The sequence below is a fragment of the Engystomops pustulosus genome, chromosome 2 (genome assembly GCF_040894005.1).
Source record: "Engystomops pustulosus chromosome 2, aEngPut4.maternal, whole genome shotgun sequence".
In the NCBI taxonomy this organism is placed as follows: domain Eukaryota; kingdom Metazoa; phylum Chordata; class Amphibia; order Anura; family Leptodactylidae; genus Engystomops; species Engystomops pustulosus.
The window spans coordinates 12,311,756-12,331,738 of record NC_092412.1 but is presented as its reverse complement, the minus strand read 5'-3'; the positions used below and the strand labels follow the sequence as shown (position 1 = coordinate 12,331,738).

At 47.3% G+C, this 19,983-nt stretch overlaps 2 protein-coding genes across 2 annotated transcripts in view; both read left to right on the top strand.

The window, feature by feature from the left end:
* Positions 1 to 1,791, top strand: part of LOC140119974 (uncharacterized) — a 39,561-nt gene extending 37,770 nt beyond the window's left edge. Inside the window, exon 5 of the mRNA XM_072139405.1 lies at positions 251 to 1,791. Coding sequence (XP_071995506.1) covers positions 251 to 1,697 — 1,447 coding nt within the window. The 3' untranslated portion in view covers positions 1,698 to 1,791. The remainder of the gene's footprint in view (positions 1 to 250) is intronic.
* The window catches only part of LOC140119760 (uncharacterized), a 215,424-nt gene that overhangs the window by 44,053 nt on the left and 151,388 nt on the right, over positions 1 to 19,983 (top strand). The gene's annotated exons all lie outside the window — the stretch shown is intronic.

Here is a 19,983-nt window from a genome sequence, read left to right as displayed (position 1 = left end):
CCCATGGACGTCCCCCCTCATCTCCTTGTGGTGAAGTAGAAGATAATCAGTCACATCTTTCCACAGAGGAGGGAAATCATGGAGAGAAGGGGAAGTTTTCCTGTCCTGAATGTGAGAAACGTTTTACTAAGAAATCAAATCTTCTCATTCATCTTCAAAGTCACCGAGAGGAAAAGATTTATTCATGTTCAGAATGTGAGAAAAACTATACCAAGAAATCAAGTCTTGATCAACATGTGAAAATTCACACAGGAGAGAAGCCGTATTCATGTCCAGAATGTGGAAAATATTTTACTCATAAATCATATCTTGTTATACACCAGAGAATTCACACAGGAGAGAAGCCGTTTTCATGTTCAGAATGTGGGAAATGTTTCAATAATAATTCAAATCTTGTTAAACACAAGGGAACTCACAAAGGGGCAAAGCCATTTTCATGTCCTAAATGTGGAAAATGTTTTCCTGAAAAATCAGATCTTCTCATACATAAGAGAACTCACACAGGGGAGAAGCCATTTTCATGTCCAGAATGTGGTAAATGTTTTAAACAGAAATCATATTTTCTTCAACACCAGAGAAGTCACACAGGAGAAAAGCCATTTTCATGTTTAGAATGTGGGAAATCTTTTTCAAAGAAGTCATATCTTGTTATCCATCACAGAACACACACAGGGGAGAAGCCATTTTCGTGTCTTGAATGTGGGAAATGTTTTAACCAGAAATCGTATCTTGTTATCCATCACAGAACACACACAGGGGAGAAGCCATTTTCATGTATTGAATGTGGGAAATGTTTTAATCAGAAATCATCTTTTCTTCAACACCAAAGAACTCACAAAGTAGAGAAGCCATTTTCATGTTCAGAATGTGGAAAATGTTTCAGCAATAATTCAAGTCTTGTTAAACACAAGAGAACTCACACAAGGGAGAAGCCATTTTCATGTCCTGAATGTGGGAAATGTTTTCCTCAGAAATCATTTCTTGTTCAACACCAGAGAACTCACACAGGGGAGAGGCCATTTCCATGTCCTGAATGTGGCAAATGTTTTATCCAGAAATCATATCTTGTTCAACACCGGAGAACTCACACAGGGGAGAAGCCATTTCCATGTTCTGAATGTGGAAAATGTTTCAGAGACAATTCAAGTTATACTAGACACTGGAGAACTCACACAGGAGAGAAGCCATTTTCATGTCCTGAATGTGGTAAATGTTTTACTCAGAGTGTAGAACTTCTAGCACATAAGAGAATTCACACAGGCGAGAAGCCATTTTCATGTACAGAATGTGGGAAATGCTTCCGCAATTTTTCAAGTCTTGCTAGACACCGGAAAACTCACACAGGGGAGAAACCATTTTCATGTCCTGAATGTGGGAAATGTTTTCCTCAGAAATCATACCTTGTGATCCATCACAGAATGCACACAGGGGAGAAGCCATTTTCATGTACTGAATGTGGAAAATGTTTTACCGATAATTCAAGTCTTGTTAAACACCAGAGAACCCACACAGGGGAGAAGCCATTTCCATGTCCTGACTGTGGAAAATGTTTTACTCAGAAATTTTCTCTTGTTGAACATCAACGAATTCACAGAGGAGAGAAGCCATTCTCATGTCCTGAATGTGGAAAATGTTTTACCCATAAAGCAAGTCTTGTTAAACATCTGAGAACTCACACAGGGGAGAAGCCGTGTTAAAATTTCTTACACTATGAATATTACCTAGATCTGCGTTAATAGATTTCCTTCTTTAGGGTGACCTCTGTTGACCATGATAAAAACATTGAATTTACCCAGCTCACCTTGTGTGGTTCAAGCTGATTTCTGATGTAAATAATCTAGTAGAAAAGTGATTTTGACTAGCATTTCTTATCAAGTTCTTTATTTAGTCCAAATTAGAAGCATCAAAGCTACAAAGCAAACAAAAATGCAGGTTTCACGCTGACGCATTTCCGGACACTTAATCATAGTGAGTTCCCAACAGGTGTTGGGATATAAAGGGAAGTAGGGAGAACAGACTACCCATGCTACCCATTAGCAATATCCAAAAGCGTTCCCGGTTGAGGAGGCAGGGCCTAAGGTTTCCTTCTCTGGGTGCTTTTTATTAACATGTTCTAGAAAACATAACCGGTAAGGTCTCCTGAGTGCACATTACGGAAATTCTCGCTGTCAGTAATGGAACCGTTTATATGTTCTCTCATTCTATCTTTTACACGTCAGCTAGGACAGCCCCTAGAGAAGAGATTGCATATAGTACACAGCGCTGTATACCACTTTGCAATTAATAAAACTTTATTAATATTGGATATTAATATATTTTGGTTGCAGTCAAATTAAAGGGGATGTCCGAGAGGAATGAAAAAAAAACTAAAGGTGGCCGGAGGGGGCTGCTTAAAAATCTAAGATCTACTTACCTTCTGGCGCCCCCCGGTGTTTCGCGCTGCTGTCGCTCCGGTCAAGGCACCATGTAAACAAACATGGCCGATGGAACAGCATTGTGTATGGGGGCCGAAAGGTTGTCAGGTTCGGCCGGAAGCTGAGTCCATCGCTGTTCCATCGGCCATGTTTGTTTACATGGCGCCCGGACCAGAGCTACAGCAGCGCGGGACACTGGAGGGCGTCGAAAGGTAAGTAGATCTTTATTTTTTTTAAGCAGCCCCCTCCTGGCCAGTTTTAGGTTATTTTTTCATTACTCTCGGACAACCCGTTTAATGTGTCTAGGGGATTGAATACTACCCAGGGTTGGAGCTTTTTTGGTGGTAAAACTACTTCACTTTTCATCTAAAATACCCACCCTCCTACGTCAACACAAGTGGGAGACTCTGGTGAAGAGATCACCTGGTATCACTACTCCCGCAACTCTGAAAAAGCACTGGACCCTGTGGTCACATGACCAACGAGAAAATTAACACGTAGCCAAGCAGATTTTAATATTAATATTGGATGACATGACACAAAGTAACCATTTGAGAAAAATGTATGACATGCATTAAGGGGGAAAAACACAACATGAGCTACCATGCATGAAATCTAGTAACCTGTTTGATCACATTTGCTTGATCACATCTCGGAACCTATACACATCGTCACCATAGTCCCTTAAAAATACTTCCGATTGTCACAATGGTACAGGATACCGTCTGTTTTACACAAGTATTACCCCTCCGTGTCTAGTGCTGGAGATGTGGGGTGGAGGAGGGGTTGATGCTCCACATTTGGCTGGGAGTGCCAGAGTGATTTAAAGGGGTTTTCCCACGAAGCAAAATTAGGTTCCACGGGATAGAGCCTAATTTGCTGATCAGTGGGGGTCTCTATGCCCAGACCCCTGCAGATCGCGAGAACCAGCACTCTGTCAGATTAATGGAGCAGACGGCTGTGCATGACCGTTCTGCTCCATAAATCTCTATGGAGCTGACGGAAATTGCTGAGTGCCGCGCTCACCGATCTCCATCGAGATTAATGGAGCAGAACAGTCATGCACGGCTGTCTGCTCCATTAGTCTGAGGATCGCGTTCTCACAATCTGCGGGGTTCTCAGCACTGAGCCCTCTTCATACCAATCGCGGGTATAAACTCTTCTGATGCCGCCGGCAAAGTTTCCGGCAGCATATAGAAGATTGCGGTGAGTGGACAGTGAGGTATTCTTGGCTTATGCTGGGCTTGACAAGACTGGAGCAGTGCAAAATTACGGTGGGGAGAAGTGCAGAGCAGCCAAAGGAGCGACAGAGCAAAATCACTAGGTTCAGCAAAATCACTAGGTTCAGGGATTAAACAAGATATGTTTCTGCACTATAGTGGCCAAAAGATTCTCAAGGTAAGATTGGTTCATAATGCATAAAATCAGGTGGTAGATTTCCTTTAAATCTCTTTTGTTGTTCTTGCAGAAGGAAAGATTCAGGATTCCTAAGGATAAATTGCAACTTGCCAAACTCAAAGTGGTGTTTCTCTATATCCCAGTAAACTAAATGCTTTATACCGGAGTGTCAGACAGTAGTTACCCAGATAATTGAGGACATTTTAGGCTTTAGTAATTCCTGCAGGAATGGTTTATCTGTATCATACGTTGAGTAGTTGTTATTTGATGTGTTTGCCATTTACAGATATTTACTTCTACCCGGTAAATGATTTGCGGCACCAGCCCCAATACTAAGGAATCCTAATTATAATGTTTCGTCATAGTCCAGAGAAGAACCAGACAGATCTCTGCTTCCCTGACTGTTCCCTGTGTCTGATGCTGGATCATTAATCTGGTGCAGTGTAAGACTGGCGACTTTGCATCTCTGATTTCTTTCAGAAATAATGTAATCTTCATTGATGAACATTTGATAGGTTGTTTTTTTATGAGAGGTCACCAGGCCACTAGAACAGGATTTTACTAAATCACCAAAGCATCAACATACAACATGTGGCATGCAAAATTGGAGAACAGCAATGACTGTAGCACAGAGAAAGATTATAACTGAATTTTCTGAAGGTTCCGCCAGTCACCAATCAGTAGGGAATGCGCAGGACCTCAGCATCAGCCACACACGCCTCTGATGGGATCTGCTCCACTCGTCTTCCAGTTTCCTCCACAGTTCTGTGAAGAATTTTCCAGAGGTTTTCTATAGGGTTTAGATAGGATACACACTTGCATTCATTTGGCCATATCACTGTATGAGAGGTTCAAATCTTGCTGCAAAAACATTCCCCAAACCATGACACTTCCCTTTGGGTGAATGTTTCTTATCAAATCCAAACCATTAAAACTTGCTTTCATCACTAGAATGAACTGAGGAGCACTTCTCCTCTGTCCACACAACATGTTCCTCAGCAAAGGGGAGTCTAGTCTTTTGATTCTTTCTGCTAAGGAGAGGTTAGGTCACTTGCATTTGACTTTTGAGGGTGACTCCAGGAGTAGCGGACCCACTGGACCATTGCGGACGATGACGTAAGCAGACACCTGGGATCTGAACCTAAGCAGCACCCAGGTTTCAGCAGAGCCCGCCGGAAAGCGTGTTGGACTTGCTGCGGCGTGGTAACACCAAGTCATTCCACAGGTATGACTTTGTCCCCGGTGGCAGCCAAGGCAGGCAACACAGATGTTAGGCAGAATCGTAGTCAGGGACAGGCAGGAGGTCAGGACGGCAGCAGAGGATCGGAGTCGAGGACATAGCAATAGATCAAGGCAGGCGGAACAGGATCAAAGTCAAGTACCAACAGGCAGTAGGCAGGGGTACAATCTTTTTCAACGGCACAGAGCATGAAGATCTGGCAGGGAATGCTGGGACAGACCGGCTTTTGACCATATCAGGGAAAGGCCAGCACCAATCAGCAGAACGATGGTCCTTTAAATCTTTGAGAGCTGGGTCGGGGACCCTTGCACACAGCCACCGGAGCCATCACTACGATTAGCAAGTTAGGCCCTATCCTGCGCATAGGGCCTGAGTTGTTTTGTGGGAAAACCCATTTAAACAGCAAGTCTACTGTTCTCCTGCCGATGTCTTTTCAGGAGGTCTGAAGGTTATCAACTTGATAGAGTGTCTCTATATTTTCAGTCAGTTCTCCGTCCAATATTCCTGTAGCAAGTTGTGGGGCACTTGATGTGTTGAGCCTACAAGGAAAGCTCTTGCTGCCTGCCATCCATCCCTGCTGCCAAGACTCTCCTGCTTAGTGACTCTTCTGTGGGTGGTGTGAGAATGTAAGAGGTATTGTGTGGGAGAACCGCTATCTTTCCTACAGGCAGATAAAAAGTACATGGTAAAAGCCCTGGATTTATCTGTAGTAACCCAAGGGTTAATGCAGACATGTGGTAAGCAGGAGTAGTCAGTCTGGTATATGTTGGCCTAGCTAGCATAGACACCTTTGTAATGTCCGTACTGGGCCTGCTTATTATGGAGTAGGGGTAGGCTGGTAGTGGGACTCCTACTCCACCCGGGCTTCGGTCCTGGGTTTCTGTATAGACCACAGGTGCGGGTCACAGACCTCGTTAGAGCCTGATTTAGTCTGCAGGCCAGAAGCAGTAGGTGAGCAGAGCTGAAGGCTGGACCGTGTTCACACAGCAAAGGTGACTGAGTGCCTCCTGATATTCTGCTGGCCAAGAGCGTGTGCCGGGCAGCCTGGTACGCGTATAGTTAGGTGCTGTTATTGTATTAGGCAGTGCACAGCCGGGCAGGGTTTATTTTTGTATTTTGTATGTTCAGCCAAGGCTGAATTTGTGTTTTGACAAAGAAGTGTGAATAAACACTTGATTTTTGGACTTTAACTATGCGTATCCCTGCTTCCTGCACTGCTACAAGGCATCTACCAGAGCAATTCCCTACAGTGGTGGATAAATGTTTTTTTTTTCAGGTAGTTTTATGTGTGCGGTTTTGTGCCCTGTATAGTGAGATGGATGATAGCCTTTCATCGTGGGCACATTGTCTGAAGAGGTAACTGCCATTCTTGCCAATTTTCCAGGGGCGGCCAGACTTTTATGAAAGCCATCATCACTCCCATGGGAGGTGGACTAGATGCACAGGACCTCTATAGTGCACGGTCATGGTGCATGACTGAACTGTGAGGCCATGCTGCAAGTGACAGAACAGTTCCTTTTCCTGCCCGAGTTTCGATTTCGAACACTAACTACTATGGGCTCTCGCCAGCTGAAACGGGGTGCAAACACAGCCACGTGCACATTGCCTCAGTCTGCATCTACACGTGGCGTTTACCTCATGTTAAGAAACGTTTGGAATTTAAACAATGCAAGACACGGGGCGCTGGTTACCAATCTCGTTACCAATGCCTGCCCATAGCTGTTTGCCTTGCATTTCTAAACACAGCCTTAGGGTGAAGACACACGTGGCGTTTTTAGGCCGTTTTTAGTTAGTGCGTTTTCACATCGTTAAAAACGCATGCATTAAAAAACGCATGCGTTTTTGAAAAACCATTACGTTTTTTGAAAACGCATGCGTTTTTGACAGGTTTGACCAATTATCTTAATTCAAACGCATGCGTTTTTAACGATGTGAAAACGCCCAAAAACGGCCTAAAAACGCCATGTGTGTCATCACCCTTAGGGTGCATTCACACATTCAGTTTTTTAGATGCAGTTTTTGAAGCCAAAAGCAGGTGTGGATCATAATTAAGAGGAGGATATATCAATGAGAGAAGCTGCTCCTCCTCTAGGTATAAATCGTCTGTAGTACCCAAAAATAGCCAGGAACGCCCTGACTTGTCTGGTGCCCACCGGTTGAGGCCAACTCTGGATATTATCGATCTCGTTGACATGAAGTTTAAATATGCCTCGACCGATTACCCCAAATCCCCCAAATAGTGTGTCTCCTCCATTCCCAGCGCACATTTCTTGGGGTTTGCGCTTGGGTCGGCTGCCCTTAGGGAGTCATGGCTGAAGATGATGATATCATCCAAATAGACTGAGGCGTATCTCCTATGTGGCTTTAACACTATGGGGGACATTTACTATGGCGTTTCCGCCAGTTTTGTGGCGCTCTCACCACATGTTCTGCTCTCAGACCTATTTATTAGCTGGCGGCGCCAGAAAAAATGACTTTTCCGTCTGCTCCGACTCTTCTCCGAAAAGGGGCGTGGCTTTGGCGGAGTGGAAACTCAGACACAATTAATATGTGTCGCAGCCCTTTTTGGGCGCTTTAAACTGGCGGAAAGTAGACCAAAAGAAAACTGGTCTAGCAGGGACTGTTGGACACATTTCTGGTGCTCGGGACAGAAAATAGTCTCGGCGCCAGAAATGTCTCTGCACAGCTCTACAATATTACATGTGTATCTTCTTTCTGAGATTAGGTCGGTAACAAAGCCAATGCAGACACCGACACTTTAAGTAAATGTTCCCCTATGTCCATTAATATTTGGAATGTTACGGGGGCCCCATGAAGCCCGAACGGTAAGACAACATAGTGAAAAAGGCTCTCAGGGGTGATATATTGATCTGATATTGACTCTAGGAACTATAACAATATTTCTGTCAACACGCTACTTTTAGGGAGGGGCAGTCTTCATATAGCCCAGGGCCCATGTTTGCCTTAATCCGCCCCTGGTTCCCTCAGACAATAACAAGAGGACTCCATGGATGTGTTATTCTGGATCCCATGACCCCCCTATTTGCTCTCCCTCCATGTACAACTTGTCTGTTCTAACAAGCATCAGCCCAGTATAAAGGAAAGTCTCAACTGCATTAGGCTGGGGTTCATACGGAGCGGACCTTGGCCGGATAGCATATGCATTTCCACATGTGATCGGTAGCCAGGCTTTGGTGTCTTGTATTGTTTAAAGGTAAGACACCAGGGCCTTGTTACCGATCGCATATGCGATTTGGCCTAGGCCTGCCTCCTGTGTGCTAGCATAGCGTTTTGGAAGCGATGTTAGTGGAACATGTGACCCCGGCCTTAGTGTCCTGAGCAGGTGATGTGCTCCTTGGCGCCCCCCATGCCTCCCAGGGGGGAGCAACACACCCCTGCTCAGTGATCCTGGAGGTAAGTTCTAGGATCTTCTGCTCATGTATCAGTGAATGAGGTGGAGGCTCGGTGATGGGGCTCTGGGTCCATCCTCCTGACACACGGGGGGTCACACACTCACCAGACGACTTCTTCACTACTGTGTAATCCTGTGTATGGGGAGACACTGATCACTACATAGATCCTAAGAATCCTTCACCTCTCCAGTCATTTCCCGCTGTTATTCCTAGAGATAAGAGCCGTGTCCTGGGAGACTCTCACCTCTCCGGTTATCAAGGAGATCATCTCCAGGGTGAGCTCCAGGATCCTGGCCGCCATCTGCTCTCTGTCCTTCTCCCGGATCCCTGGTGGATCATTGATGGAAAGGATCATCTTTAGGAGAAACCTCTGGGAGTCCTGGATCTATAGAACCTGAGGAAACAGGAGAAGAACTAAGAGCAAACTCTATATGAAGCAATTGTGTCCATGACATGTGTGATGTGACAGGTGGGGACGTGTCTCATGCTGCACATTGTCTCTATGTGTGTGATGTGACAGATGAGGATGTGTCTCATGCTGCACATTGTCTCTATGTGTGTGATGTGACAGATGAGGATGTGTCTCATGCTGCACATTGTCTCTATGTGTGTGATGTGACAGGTGGGGATGTGTCTCATGCTGCACATTGTCTCTATGTGTGTGATGTGACAGATGAGGATGTGTCTCATGCTGCACATTGTCTCTATGTGTGTGATGTGACAGGTGGGGATGTGTCTCATGCTGCACATTGTCTCTATGTGTGTGATGTGACAGGTGGGGATGTGTCTCCTGCTGCACATTGTCTCTATGTGTGTGATGTGACAGGTGGGGATGTGTCTCATGCTGCACATTGTCTCTATGGGTGTGATGTGACAGATGGGGATGTGTCTCATGCTGCACATTGTCTCTATGTGTATGATGTGACAGATGGGGATGTGTCTCATGCTGCACATTGTCTCTATGTGTGTGATGTGACAGGTGGGGATGTGTCTCATGCTGCACATTGTCTCTATGTGTGTGATGTGACAGATGGGGATGTGTCTCATGCTGCACATTGTCTCTATGTGTGTGATGTGACAGGTGGGGATGTGTCTCATGCTGCACATTGTCTCTATGTGTGTGATGTGACAGATGGGGATGTGTCTCATGCTGCACATTGTCTCTATGTGTGTGATGTGACAGATGGGGATGTGTCTCATGCTGCACATTGTCTCTATGTGTGTGATGTGACAGATGGGGATGTGTCTCATGCTGCACATTGTCTCTATGTGTGTGATGTGACAGATGGGGATGTGTCTCATGCTGCACATTGTCTCTATGTGTGTGATGTGACAGATGGGGATGTGTCTCATGCTGCACATTGTCTCTATGTGTGTGATGTGGCAGATGGGGATGTGTCTCATGCTGCACATTGTCTCTATGTGTGTGATGTGACAGATGGGGATGTGTCTCATGCTGCACATTGTCTCTATGTGTGTGATGTGACAGATGGGGATGTGTCTCATGCTGCACATTGTCTCTATGTGTGTGATGTGACAGATGGGGATGTGTCTCATGCTGCACATTGTCTCTATGTGTGTGATGTGACAGGTGGGGATGTGTCTCATGCTGCACATTGTCTCTATGTGTGTGATGTGACAGATGGGGATGTGTCTCATGCTGCACATTGTCTCTATGTGTGTGATGTGACAGATGGGGATGTGTCTCATGCTGCACATTGTCTCTATGTGTGTGATGTGACAGATGGGGATGTGTCTCATGCTGCACATTGTCTCTATGTGTGTGATATGACAGATGGGGATGTGTCTCATGCTGCACATTGTCTCTATGTGTGTGATGTGACAGATGGGGATGTGTCTCATGCTGCACATTGTCTCTATGTGTGTGATGTGACAGATGGGGATGTGTCTCATGCTGCACATTGTCTCTATGTGTGTGATGTGACAGATGGGGATGTGTCTCATGCTGCACATTGTCTCTATGTGTGTGATGTGACAGATGGGGATGTGTCTCATGCTGCACATTGTCTCTATGTGTGTGATGTGACAGGTGGGGATGTGTCTCATGCTGCACATTGTCTCTATGTGTGTGATGTGACAGATGGGGATGTGTCTCATGCTGCACATTGTCTCTATGTGTGTGATGTGACAGATGGGGATGTGTCTCATGCTGCACATTGTCTCTATGTGTGTGATGTGGCGGCTGCTCATGTATGTTGTGTGTTACATGTATGACATGGGCTGCTTTACCTCTGACACTGATCAGTACAGACTCCTCCCCCTCCTAAACAGCGCCCCGCCTACACTGATCACATGGTCTATGACATCACCACAGGTCCTTCATCCACTTCTCTTTACACTTGCACATCCGGGAGGCCCCGCCCCTCAGTGACATCACACTCCTCTGGTCACATGACCTGTGGATAGTGAGCAGGAGACGTGTATGAGGTAGGGAGTGTCCTGCACTGAAGAGAGAAGAGGTAAGTGACCAGAGGAGGAACTACAACTCCCACCTTGCTCCAGGAGCACACACACACCCTGTATGGAGGAACTACAACTCCCAGCATGCTCCAGGAGCACACACACTATATGGAGGGACTACAACTCCCAGCATGCTCCAGGAGCACACACTGTATGGAGGGACTACAACTCCCAGCATGCTCCAGGAGCGCACACACTGTATGGAGGGACTACACCTCCCAGCATGCTCCAGGAGCACACACACTATATGAAGGGACTACAACTCCCAGCATGCTCCAGGAGCTCACACACTATATAATAATAATCTTTATTTATATAGCGCCATCAAATTCCGTAGCGCTTTACAAATCATAGGGGACATATACAACTATATTACATTACACAGAACAGACAGTCATATAGAACAATAGGAGTGAGGGCCCTGATCACAAGAGCTGACAGTCTATGAGGATGAGGAGGTGACACAAGAGCTTACAGTCTATGAGGATGAGTGGGTGACACAAGAGCTTACAGTCTATGAGGGTGAGGGGGTGACACAAGAGCTTACAGTCTATGAGGATGAGGGGGTGACACAAGAGCTTACAGTCTATGAGGATGAGTGGGTGACACAAGAGCTTACAGTCTATGACAGAGATTTTCAACCTTTTTTGAGCTGCGGCACACTTTTTATACTTAAAAAATCCTGGGGCACACCACCAACCAAAATAGCACAAAATGACACTAAAACAGTCATATTATACATATAGTTAATAATATAGATTCTAAACCTGGGCCTGTTTCGATAATCACAAAAGGGCTATCCTGGCAGGAATGGTGGAAAGACACACGAAGCTCTTCCTCAACAGTTCTCAGTTTCTCCCTGTTTTTAGTATATGGTGCTGATTATTATGTGGCTCATATACTGCAAAATAAAGGGGTACAATGAGAAGTACTATGGCCATGAGGCCAGAGTACAAGTGCCAGCTCATATACTCAGCATATGAGCTGGTACTTGTAGTACTCCAGCCTCATGACTATAGTATTTCTCATTGTTATATGCAGTATACTGCTGGAGTACTAAAAGTACCAGCTCATATGCTGAATATTCTGCCAACAGTTCATATACTCAGGCAAAAGCTCATATAGTCAGAATTTTTGGTGGGCATTACCTTGGCGGCGGGCAAATGCGGGAGTCTCTCCGCTATTAGGATGATGCGCCGGCCTTGGTGACGTCATTTTGTCGCGCAAGGTTCAAAGCTTGCGCATGTGTTATTGTACACGTCTCCTACATTGTAAAAAGCCGTGGCTGCGCATTGCCGGGAAACAAAACACAGGGGGCACCATAGTTTGGGGAACTTTCCCCGCGGCACACCTGACCATGTGTCGCGGCACACTAGTGTGCCACGGCACACTGGTTGAAAATCACTGGTCTATGAGGATGAGGAGGTGACACAAGAGCTTACAGTCTATGAGGATGAGGGGGGACACAAGAGCTTACAGTCTATGAGGATGAGGGGGTGACACAAGAGATTACAGTCTATGAGGATGAGGGGCTGACACAAGAGCCTACAGTCTATGAGGATGAGGGGCTGACACAAGAGCTTACAGTCTATGAGGATGAGGAGGTGACACAAGAGCTTACAGTCTATGAGGATGAGGGGGTGACACAAGAGCTTACAGTCTATGAGGATGAGGAGGTGACACAAGAGCTTACAGTCTATGAGGATGAGGGGGTGACACAAGAGCTTACAGTCTATGAGGATGAGGGGGTGACACAAGAGCTTACAGTCTATGAGGGTGAGGAGGTGACACAAGAGCTTACAGTCTATGAGGATGAGGGGGTGACACAAGAGCTTACAGTCTATGAGGATGAGGGCGTGACACAAGAGGTTGTATAACCTCTGCCTAAAGAGATGGGTTTAAGAACACGTTTGAAGCTTTGGAGGGTGGGTATTAGTCTCAGAGTCCGGGGAAGGTCATTCCAGAGAATTGGTGCAGCTCTGGAGAAGTCCTGGAGACGTGCATGGGAGGTCCGAATTAAGGTAGAGATTAATCTGTCACTGGCAGATCGAAGAGTACGGGAAGGGCGATAGACTGAGATGAGAGAAGAGAGATAGGGAGGTGCAGCATTATTCAGAGCTTTGTGGATGAGGAAGGAGACAGGCAGCCAGTGCAGTGATTGGCACAAACTGGAGGAATCCGTGTAGCGTTTGGCCTGAAAGACGAGCCTGACTGCTGCATTAAGAATAGATTGGAGAGGAGAGAGTTTAGTCAGTGGAAGATGATTAGTAGGGAGTTACAGTAGTCTAGTCGAGAGTGAATAAGTGCAACAATTAGCATTTTAGAAGTTTCAAACGTCAGAAACGGTTGGATTCTGGAGATGTTTCTGAGATGCATCCGGCAAGAGCGAGCAAGAGATTGAATATATGGTGAAAAGGAGAGGTCAGAGTCCAGCACAACCCCTAGACAGTGGGCCTGCTGCCTCGGTGCTATATTGATCCCACAGACCGAGATAGAGAGGTCGGGGTTGGGTCGGTTAGTAGATGGTGGAAAGACAAGAAGTTCAGTCTTAGAAAGATTAAGTTTCAAGAAGAGAGAGGACATGATGTTAGAGACAGCAGAGAGACAGTCACTAGTGTTCTGGGGTAAGGCAGGGGTGATGTCACGTGCTGAGGTATATAGCTGGGGATCTTCAGCATAAAGATTATACTGGAAAACAAATCTGCTAATGGTTTGTCCAATGGGGGCAGTATAGAGAGAGAAGAGGAGAGGACCTAGGACTGAGCCCCGAGGAACCCCGACACTGAGAGGAGAGGACCTAGGACTGATCCCTGAGGAACCCCGACACTGAGAGGAGAGGAGAAGAGAAAGATCCAGAAAAGGAGACGCTGAAAGTGCGGTCAGAGAGATAGGAAGAAAACCAAGAGAGTGCAGGGTCCTTTAGGCCAATGGAGTGAAGCCCCTGAGGAGGAGCTGGTGGTCCACAGTATCGAACGCTGCCCATAGATCCAGGAGAATGAGGAGAGAATAGTCACCTTTGGATTTTGCAGTGAGGAGATCATTGGAGACTTTAGTAAGAGCAGTTTCAGTGGAATACATAGAGTGGAAGCCAGTAGCACAAGATGAAGCAGCACTCCAAGATAAAGAAAAACGGATTTTATTCCACCATCAAATAGCAACGTTTCACCTTTTCCATAAAGTCATTATCAAGCTTTGTTTTCTAGAGTGGAAGCCAGATTGTAGGGGATCAAGGAAGGATTTAGCTGAGAGATAGCGGGTTAGTCGAGAATAGACCAGGCGTTCCAGGAGTTTGGAGATGAAAGGGAGGTTAGAAACTAGTTGGTAGTTAGTAGCACTGGATAGGTCCAGGGAAGGTTTCTTTAGTAAAGTGGTGACAACCGCATGCTTGAAAGAAGAGGGGACGACACCAGAAGAGAGAGATTGAAAATGTTAGTGAGGTGAGAAGTGACTGCTGGAAGTGACTGCTGATGTGAGGGGATGGGGTCACTGATGCAGGTAGTGGGGCGAGCAGAGGAGAGGAGCCTGGACACTTCTTCCTCTGTGACTGACTCAAAGGAAGAGAGTGAACAAGATAAGGTATGGGAGGGAAGGGGATTGGAGGGGTGAGTGGATTGAGCAATTATTTCCTGGCGGATACAATAAATTTTATCCTTAAAGTAGGTGCCAGATCTTCAGCCCCAAGGTCTGTGACAGGTGGCTGCACCTTTGGTGTTAGTAAGGAGCTAAGGGTATCAAAGAGCCTTTTGGGGTTGTTAGAGAGAGAGGATATGAGATTAGTAAAATAGACCTGTTTAGCGAGGTGAAGGGCAGAGTTATAGGTTTTTAGCATAAATTTTAAGTGAAGAAAGTCTGCAGATGTGCGCGACTTTCTCCACAGACGTTCGGCAATCCTGGAGCACTGCCGAAGGAAACGAGTTTGTTCAGTGTGCCAAGGTTGCCTGCGTGTATGTTGAAAATTTTGGACAGTGAGTGGTGCCCTCTCATCTAGGGCGCTTCTGACAGTGTGATTATAGTGGTTAGTAGCTAGGTTTGGACAGGTGAGAGAGGAGATGGGGGATAGTGCAGACTGTAAGGGTCTCTGTGAGTTGGTGAGTATCCTTTGCACGTGGGTTGCGGTATAAATGATGGGTGGAAGGATTCTGAGAATGAGAAGGATTATTGAAAGTAAAAGAAAGGAGATTATGGTCTGAAAGTGGAAAGGAAGAATTGGTAAAATCAGATATTGTAGATGGTCGGGAGAAGACCAAATCGAGGATTTTTCCCTCACTAAGAGTGGGGGAATCGCAGAGTTGTGAAAGACCTAGAGAAGTAGTGTATGTATGTGTGTATATATATATATATATATATATATATATATATATATATATATATATTTGTGGGAGATCTGGCCCAGTAGAGATCGTGGTAGCGGGGTGCTGTGATGCAGTTTAAGACAGTGACACCAAGGTTTAGTTTAAAACAGGTCTAGCCTGCGTTTATTGCAGCAGCAAAATAAAACAGCCGTTACACTCAGGCATTAAATAAACAAAAAATCCTACCCGTCAGGGTGCTAACTATACAGGTATTCCACTAACTCACCACTATACAAAATCACTTGGCTGCTCCAGGCACAGAGGTCAGGGCTCTGTGCTCTCCAGCCTCCTTTCAGAGAGAGAACACACTCTCAGCTCTTCTAGGCAGCTTTATGCAGGCTGATTAGGCTGTTCCCACCACCTGTGTCCATGGTGCTGGACACCACAACCTCAGCACTAAGGCCTTGCATAATAGGAAAACCTAGGGGAAACATACCGCCCATCCACATTTAACCCCTTCAGTGTCTCACATACCCTCCCCCTCTGTTTGACCCTGTGGGGGCGAACACTTTTGGCCATCAGACAGTGGGTACGAGACAGGGCATCGGCATTCCCATGCAGCTTTCCTGCTCGATGTTCTACCGTGATCTTGAAATTCTGCAACATTAGGAACCACCTTGTGACCCTGGCGTTCCTCTCTTTGGCCTGACTCATCCAGGTGAGGGGAGAGTGATCGGTCACTAGTGTAAACTGTCGCCCTATTAGGTAATATCTCAGGGATTCCAGAGCCCATTTAATCGCAAAGCACTCCCTCTCAACTATGCTATAGTTCTTCTCAGGAGGTGTGAGCTTGCGGCTCAGGAATGTCACGGGATGTTCCTCACCCTCCACTACTTGGGACAGGACAGCCCCTAAGCCCATGTCAGAAGCGTCAGTCTCCACAATAAAGGTCTTGGTGAAGTTAGGGGTGATCAGTACCGGTCCCTCGCACAAAACCGTCTTAAGTCGCTGAAACGCCCCCTCAGCCTCTTCACTCCACTTTACCAATACCGACCTGCTACCCTTGGTCAGGTCAGTCAGGGGTGCCGCTATTGTCGCAAAATCGGAAATAAATCGGCGATAATAGCCCACTATGCCTAGGAAAGCCCTCACTTGCTTTTTGCTCATAGGTCGTGGCCACTGCTGTATTGCCTCCACTTTATTTACTTGGGGTTTGATGACACCTCGCCCAATACGGTACCCCAGGTAACGGGCCTCTTCCAGACCAAGTGCACATTTTTGGGGGTTCACTGTCAACCCTGCTGTCCTCAGAGAGTCTACCACTGCTTGTACCTTGGCTAGATGACTCTCCCAATCATTACTATAGACTATGATGTCATCCAGGTAGGCCGAGGCATATCTCCGGTGAGGTTTTAGCACGAGATCCATTAACCTCTGGAATGTGGCGGGAGCCCCATGTAGCCCAAAGGGGAGTACCACATACTGAAATAGCCCATCAGGAGTAACAAAAGCGGTCTTCTCTTTAGCCCTGTCAGTAAGGGGTACCTGCCAATACCCTTTCGTCAGGTCAAGGGTGGAGAAGAACCTAGCCTGTCCAAGTCGTTCTATCAACTCGTCAACTCTGGGCATAGGATAAGAATCAAATTTGGACACCTTGTTCAACTTTCTAAAGTCATTGCAGAACCGTAGGGAACCATCAGGAGCGTTTCGGAGCACAAACTCCTTCGCTTCCTGAATCTGGGCCCTGGAGAGGGACTCCGAGATCCGTACTTCAGGCACCTTGGCATCGGGTACACCTACCTCCGGTGTCACCTTCTTGGGAACAGACGCTTTTTCTACTCCCACGGCCATCAGGGACTCTTTCCCTCCATGGCTTTAGGAGGTTCACGTGGTATATCTGTTCGGGTTTCCTCCTCCCCGGCTGAGATACCTTGTAGTTTACCTCCCCCACTTTCTCCATGACCTCATATGGACCTTGCCATTTTGCCAAGAACTTACTCTCAACGGTGGGCACCAGAACTAGCACTCTGTCGCCTGGGTTAAAGGTCCTGAGTCTGGCTTATCTATTGTAGACCCTAGACTGGGCCTCTTGTGTCCTTGTCATGTGCTCCTTTACAAAGGAGACGTGTTCAATCACACTACAGTGGGGGGTCCTCTCCTGTTCCCAGGTCTCCTTAGCTACATCCAAAAGCCCACGTGGGGAACGGCCATTTAACAGCTCAAAGGGTGAGAAACCCGTGGAGGACTGGGGAACTTCACGTATGGCAAACATCAAATAAGGCAACAAACAATCCCAGTCCTTCCCATCTTTGCTGACCACCCTCTTTAGCATCCCCTTCAAGGTCTTGTTAAACCTCTCGACCAGGCCATCTGTCTGAGGATGATATACCGAGGTGCGGAGCTGTTTAACTTGGAGTAATTTACACACTTCATTACTCTAGACATGAATGGGGTTCCCTGGTCAGTCAAGATTTCCTTGGGGAGGCCTGTATGGGAGAATACCTGGAACTGTTCCCTAGCAATGTTTTTGGAGGAGGTGTTCCTTAACGGGATTGCCTCTGGATACCGCGTAGCGTAGTCCAGGATAACCAGGATGTACTGGTGCCCCCTTGTGGACTTGACTATGGGGCCAACCAAATCCATTGCAACCCATTCAAACGGCACCTCTATGATTGGTAACGCTACCAGAGGACTCCTGAAGTGGGACACCGGGGCAGTAAGTTGGCACTCAGGGCAGGAGCTACAATACCGGTTTACCTCCTCCCACACCCCGGCCCAGAAAAATCTCTGCAGGATCCTCTCTTGGGTCTTCTCAGCACCTAAGTGCCCTCCCAGCACATGTTTATGTGCCAAATCTAGCACCAGCCTACGGTGAGATTGGGGTACTACAAGTTGCTCAACCTCCTCACCCCGTACCTGGTCAACCCTGTACAACAGTTCCCCAACAATCGCCATTCGGGGGTATATTTTGTCAGCCCCTGGTATTTGGAGTACCCCATTTATCACCTTAACATTCTCCTGTGCTTTAAATAAGGTAGGGTCCTGTAGCTGTGCAGCCCCAAAATTTTCACGGGAAATCTCAAGGTCCGGGATGTCGGCCACCTCCTCGTGGCCCTCGACCTTACCAGCTAGGACCTCTAGGGGGGAAAATTCATCACATGGGGTCACCCCTACTGCTGGTGTGGGTACATTGGCCTCAAAGGGTTCAGGGGCCAAGGCCGGACACACCTGATGTCCATTATCTGCAACAGCGCCTGAGTTGGGTCTTCGTCTCCAGAGGTCCCAAAACACTGGTAAGTCTCTGCCGATAATAGCCTCATGAAACAGGGTCCCCACCACCCCCACCACTTCATGGGTAATAGAACCACAAGGGGTATGTAGGTTGATGACAGCAGTGGGATATTCGCGAGTGTCCCCATGTATACACAACACTCCCACTTTCCGCCCACTGTATAGTCCAGGATCAACCAAAGTTCCCCGCACCAGGGTGACCAGACTCCCTGAGTCTAGCAAGGCTTCCACCGTGTGACCCCCGATTATGACCATTGTGACCACACTTGGGGTTCCACATCCATGACCGTCTCAGCTGCCAGAACCGGCCGGGCAAACAGTGACACTCGCCGGGTTTGGTTGCAGTCCATTGGCTCCACTGACAGTGGACAGTTGGCAGCAATATGGCCCATTTCATGGCATTGCCAGCACTGGATACGGCTATGACCTCTGTCACGAGCCTCACTGGGTTTCTGTGTATCCACGACCCCCAAAGAACCCCCTCCCAACCTGACCTGTCTCCCCTTTTCCGCAGTAGCAGTCTTACCAGATGATTTGGTGACCCTGCCACTGGCACCGCTTCATGTGGGAGAGGTAAGTAGAAGATCCTCCGTAGCCCGATATCTCTCTACTAGGGACACGAGTTCCTCAGCTTTTGTGGGACCAGCCTGTCCAACCCACCGCTGGAGCCGAGAGGGCATCTGTGCTGGGGTGCAGTCCTCTGGTTGTAGCCACTTCCGGACAAGATGGATCAGGTCATGCATTTGGGCGCGTCGGGGTAGTCTTTCTGAGTAAGCCCACTGGTGGACCCGGCTGGAACGAACTTTAACGGACAGAATCTCCGCCTTTAGCTGGGGGTACTCACGGGCCTCTGTTTCACTCAGGTCGAAGTAGGCCTTCTGTGATTCGCCTGTCAGGAACGGCGCCAGGACATCTGCCCACTGCTCAGCTGGTAACTCCTCTCGCTCAGCTACTCGCTCGAACACAGTGAGATACGCCTCCATGTTGTCGGTCGCTGTCATCTTTTGTAAAGCCTTCTGCACTGCAGCCCGTGCGGAATGCTGGACAACCGGATACCCTTGCAAACCAGTATGGGACCCCTCAGTAGCCGTTGCTTGCGGTGCTGCCATAATGCCGGAAAACTTTTCCATCATCAGCTGGAACATGGCTCGGGACTCTTCCTGCTGCTGGCGGGACCTCTCCTCCTGCTGCTGGAGCATGGCTTGCTGCAGCTGTCGATTAGCTCGGGACTCTTCCTGTTGTTGCTGGAGCATGGCTTGCTGCTGTCGGGACCTCTCCTCCTGCTGCTGGAGCATGGCTTGCTGCAGCTGCTGATTAGCCTGGGACTCTTCCTGCTGCTGGCGGGATCTCTCCTCCTGCTGCTGGAGCATGGCTTTAATAAAGTCCTCCATCTTGGCTTTATCCTGCAATTTGCCTGCTGCTTTCACCCAGGCCATGCAATGTAGCAGGATGTA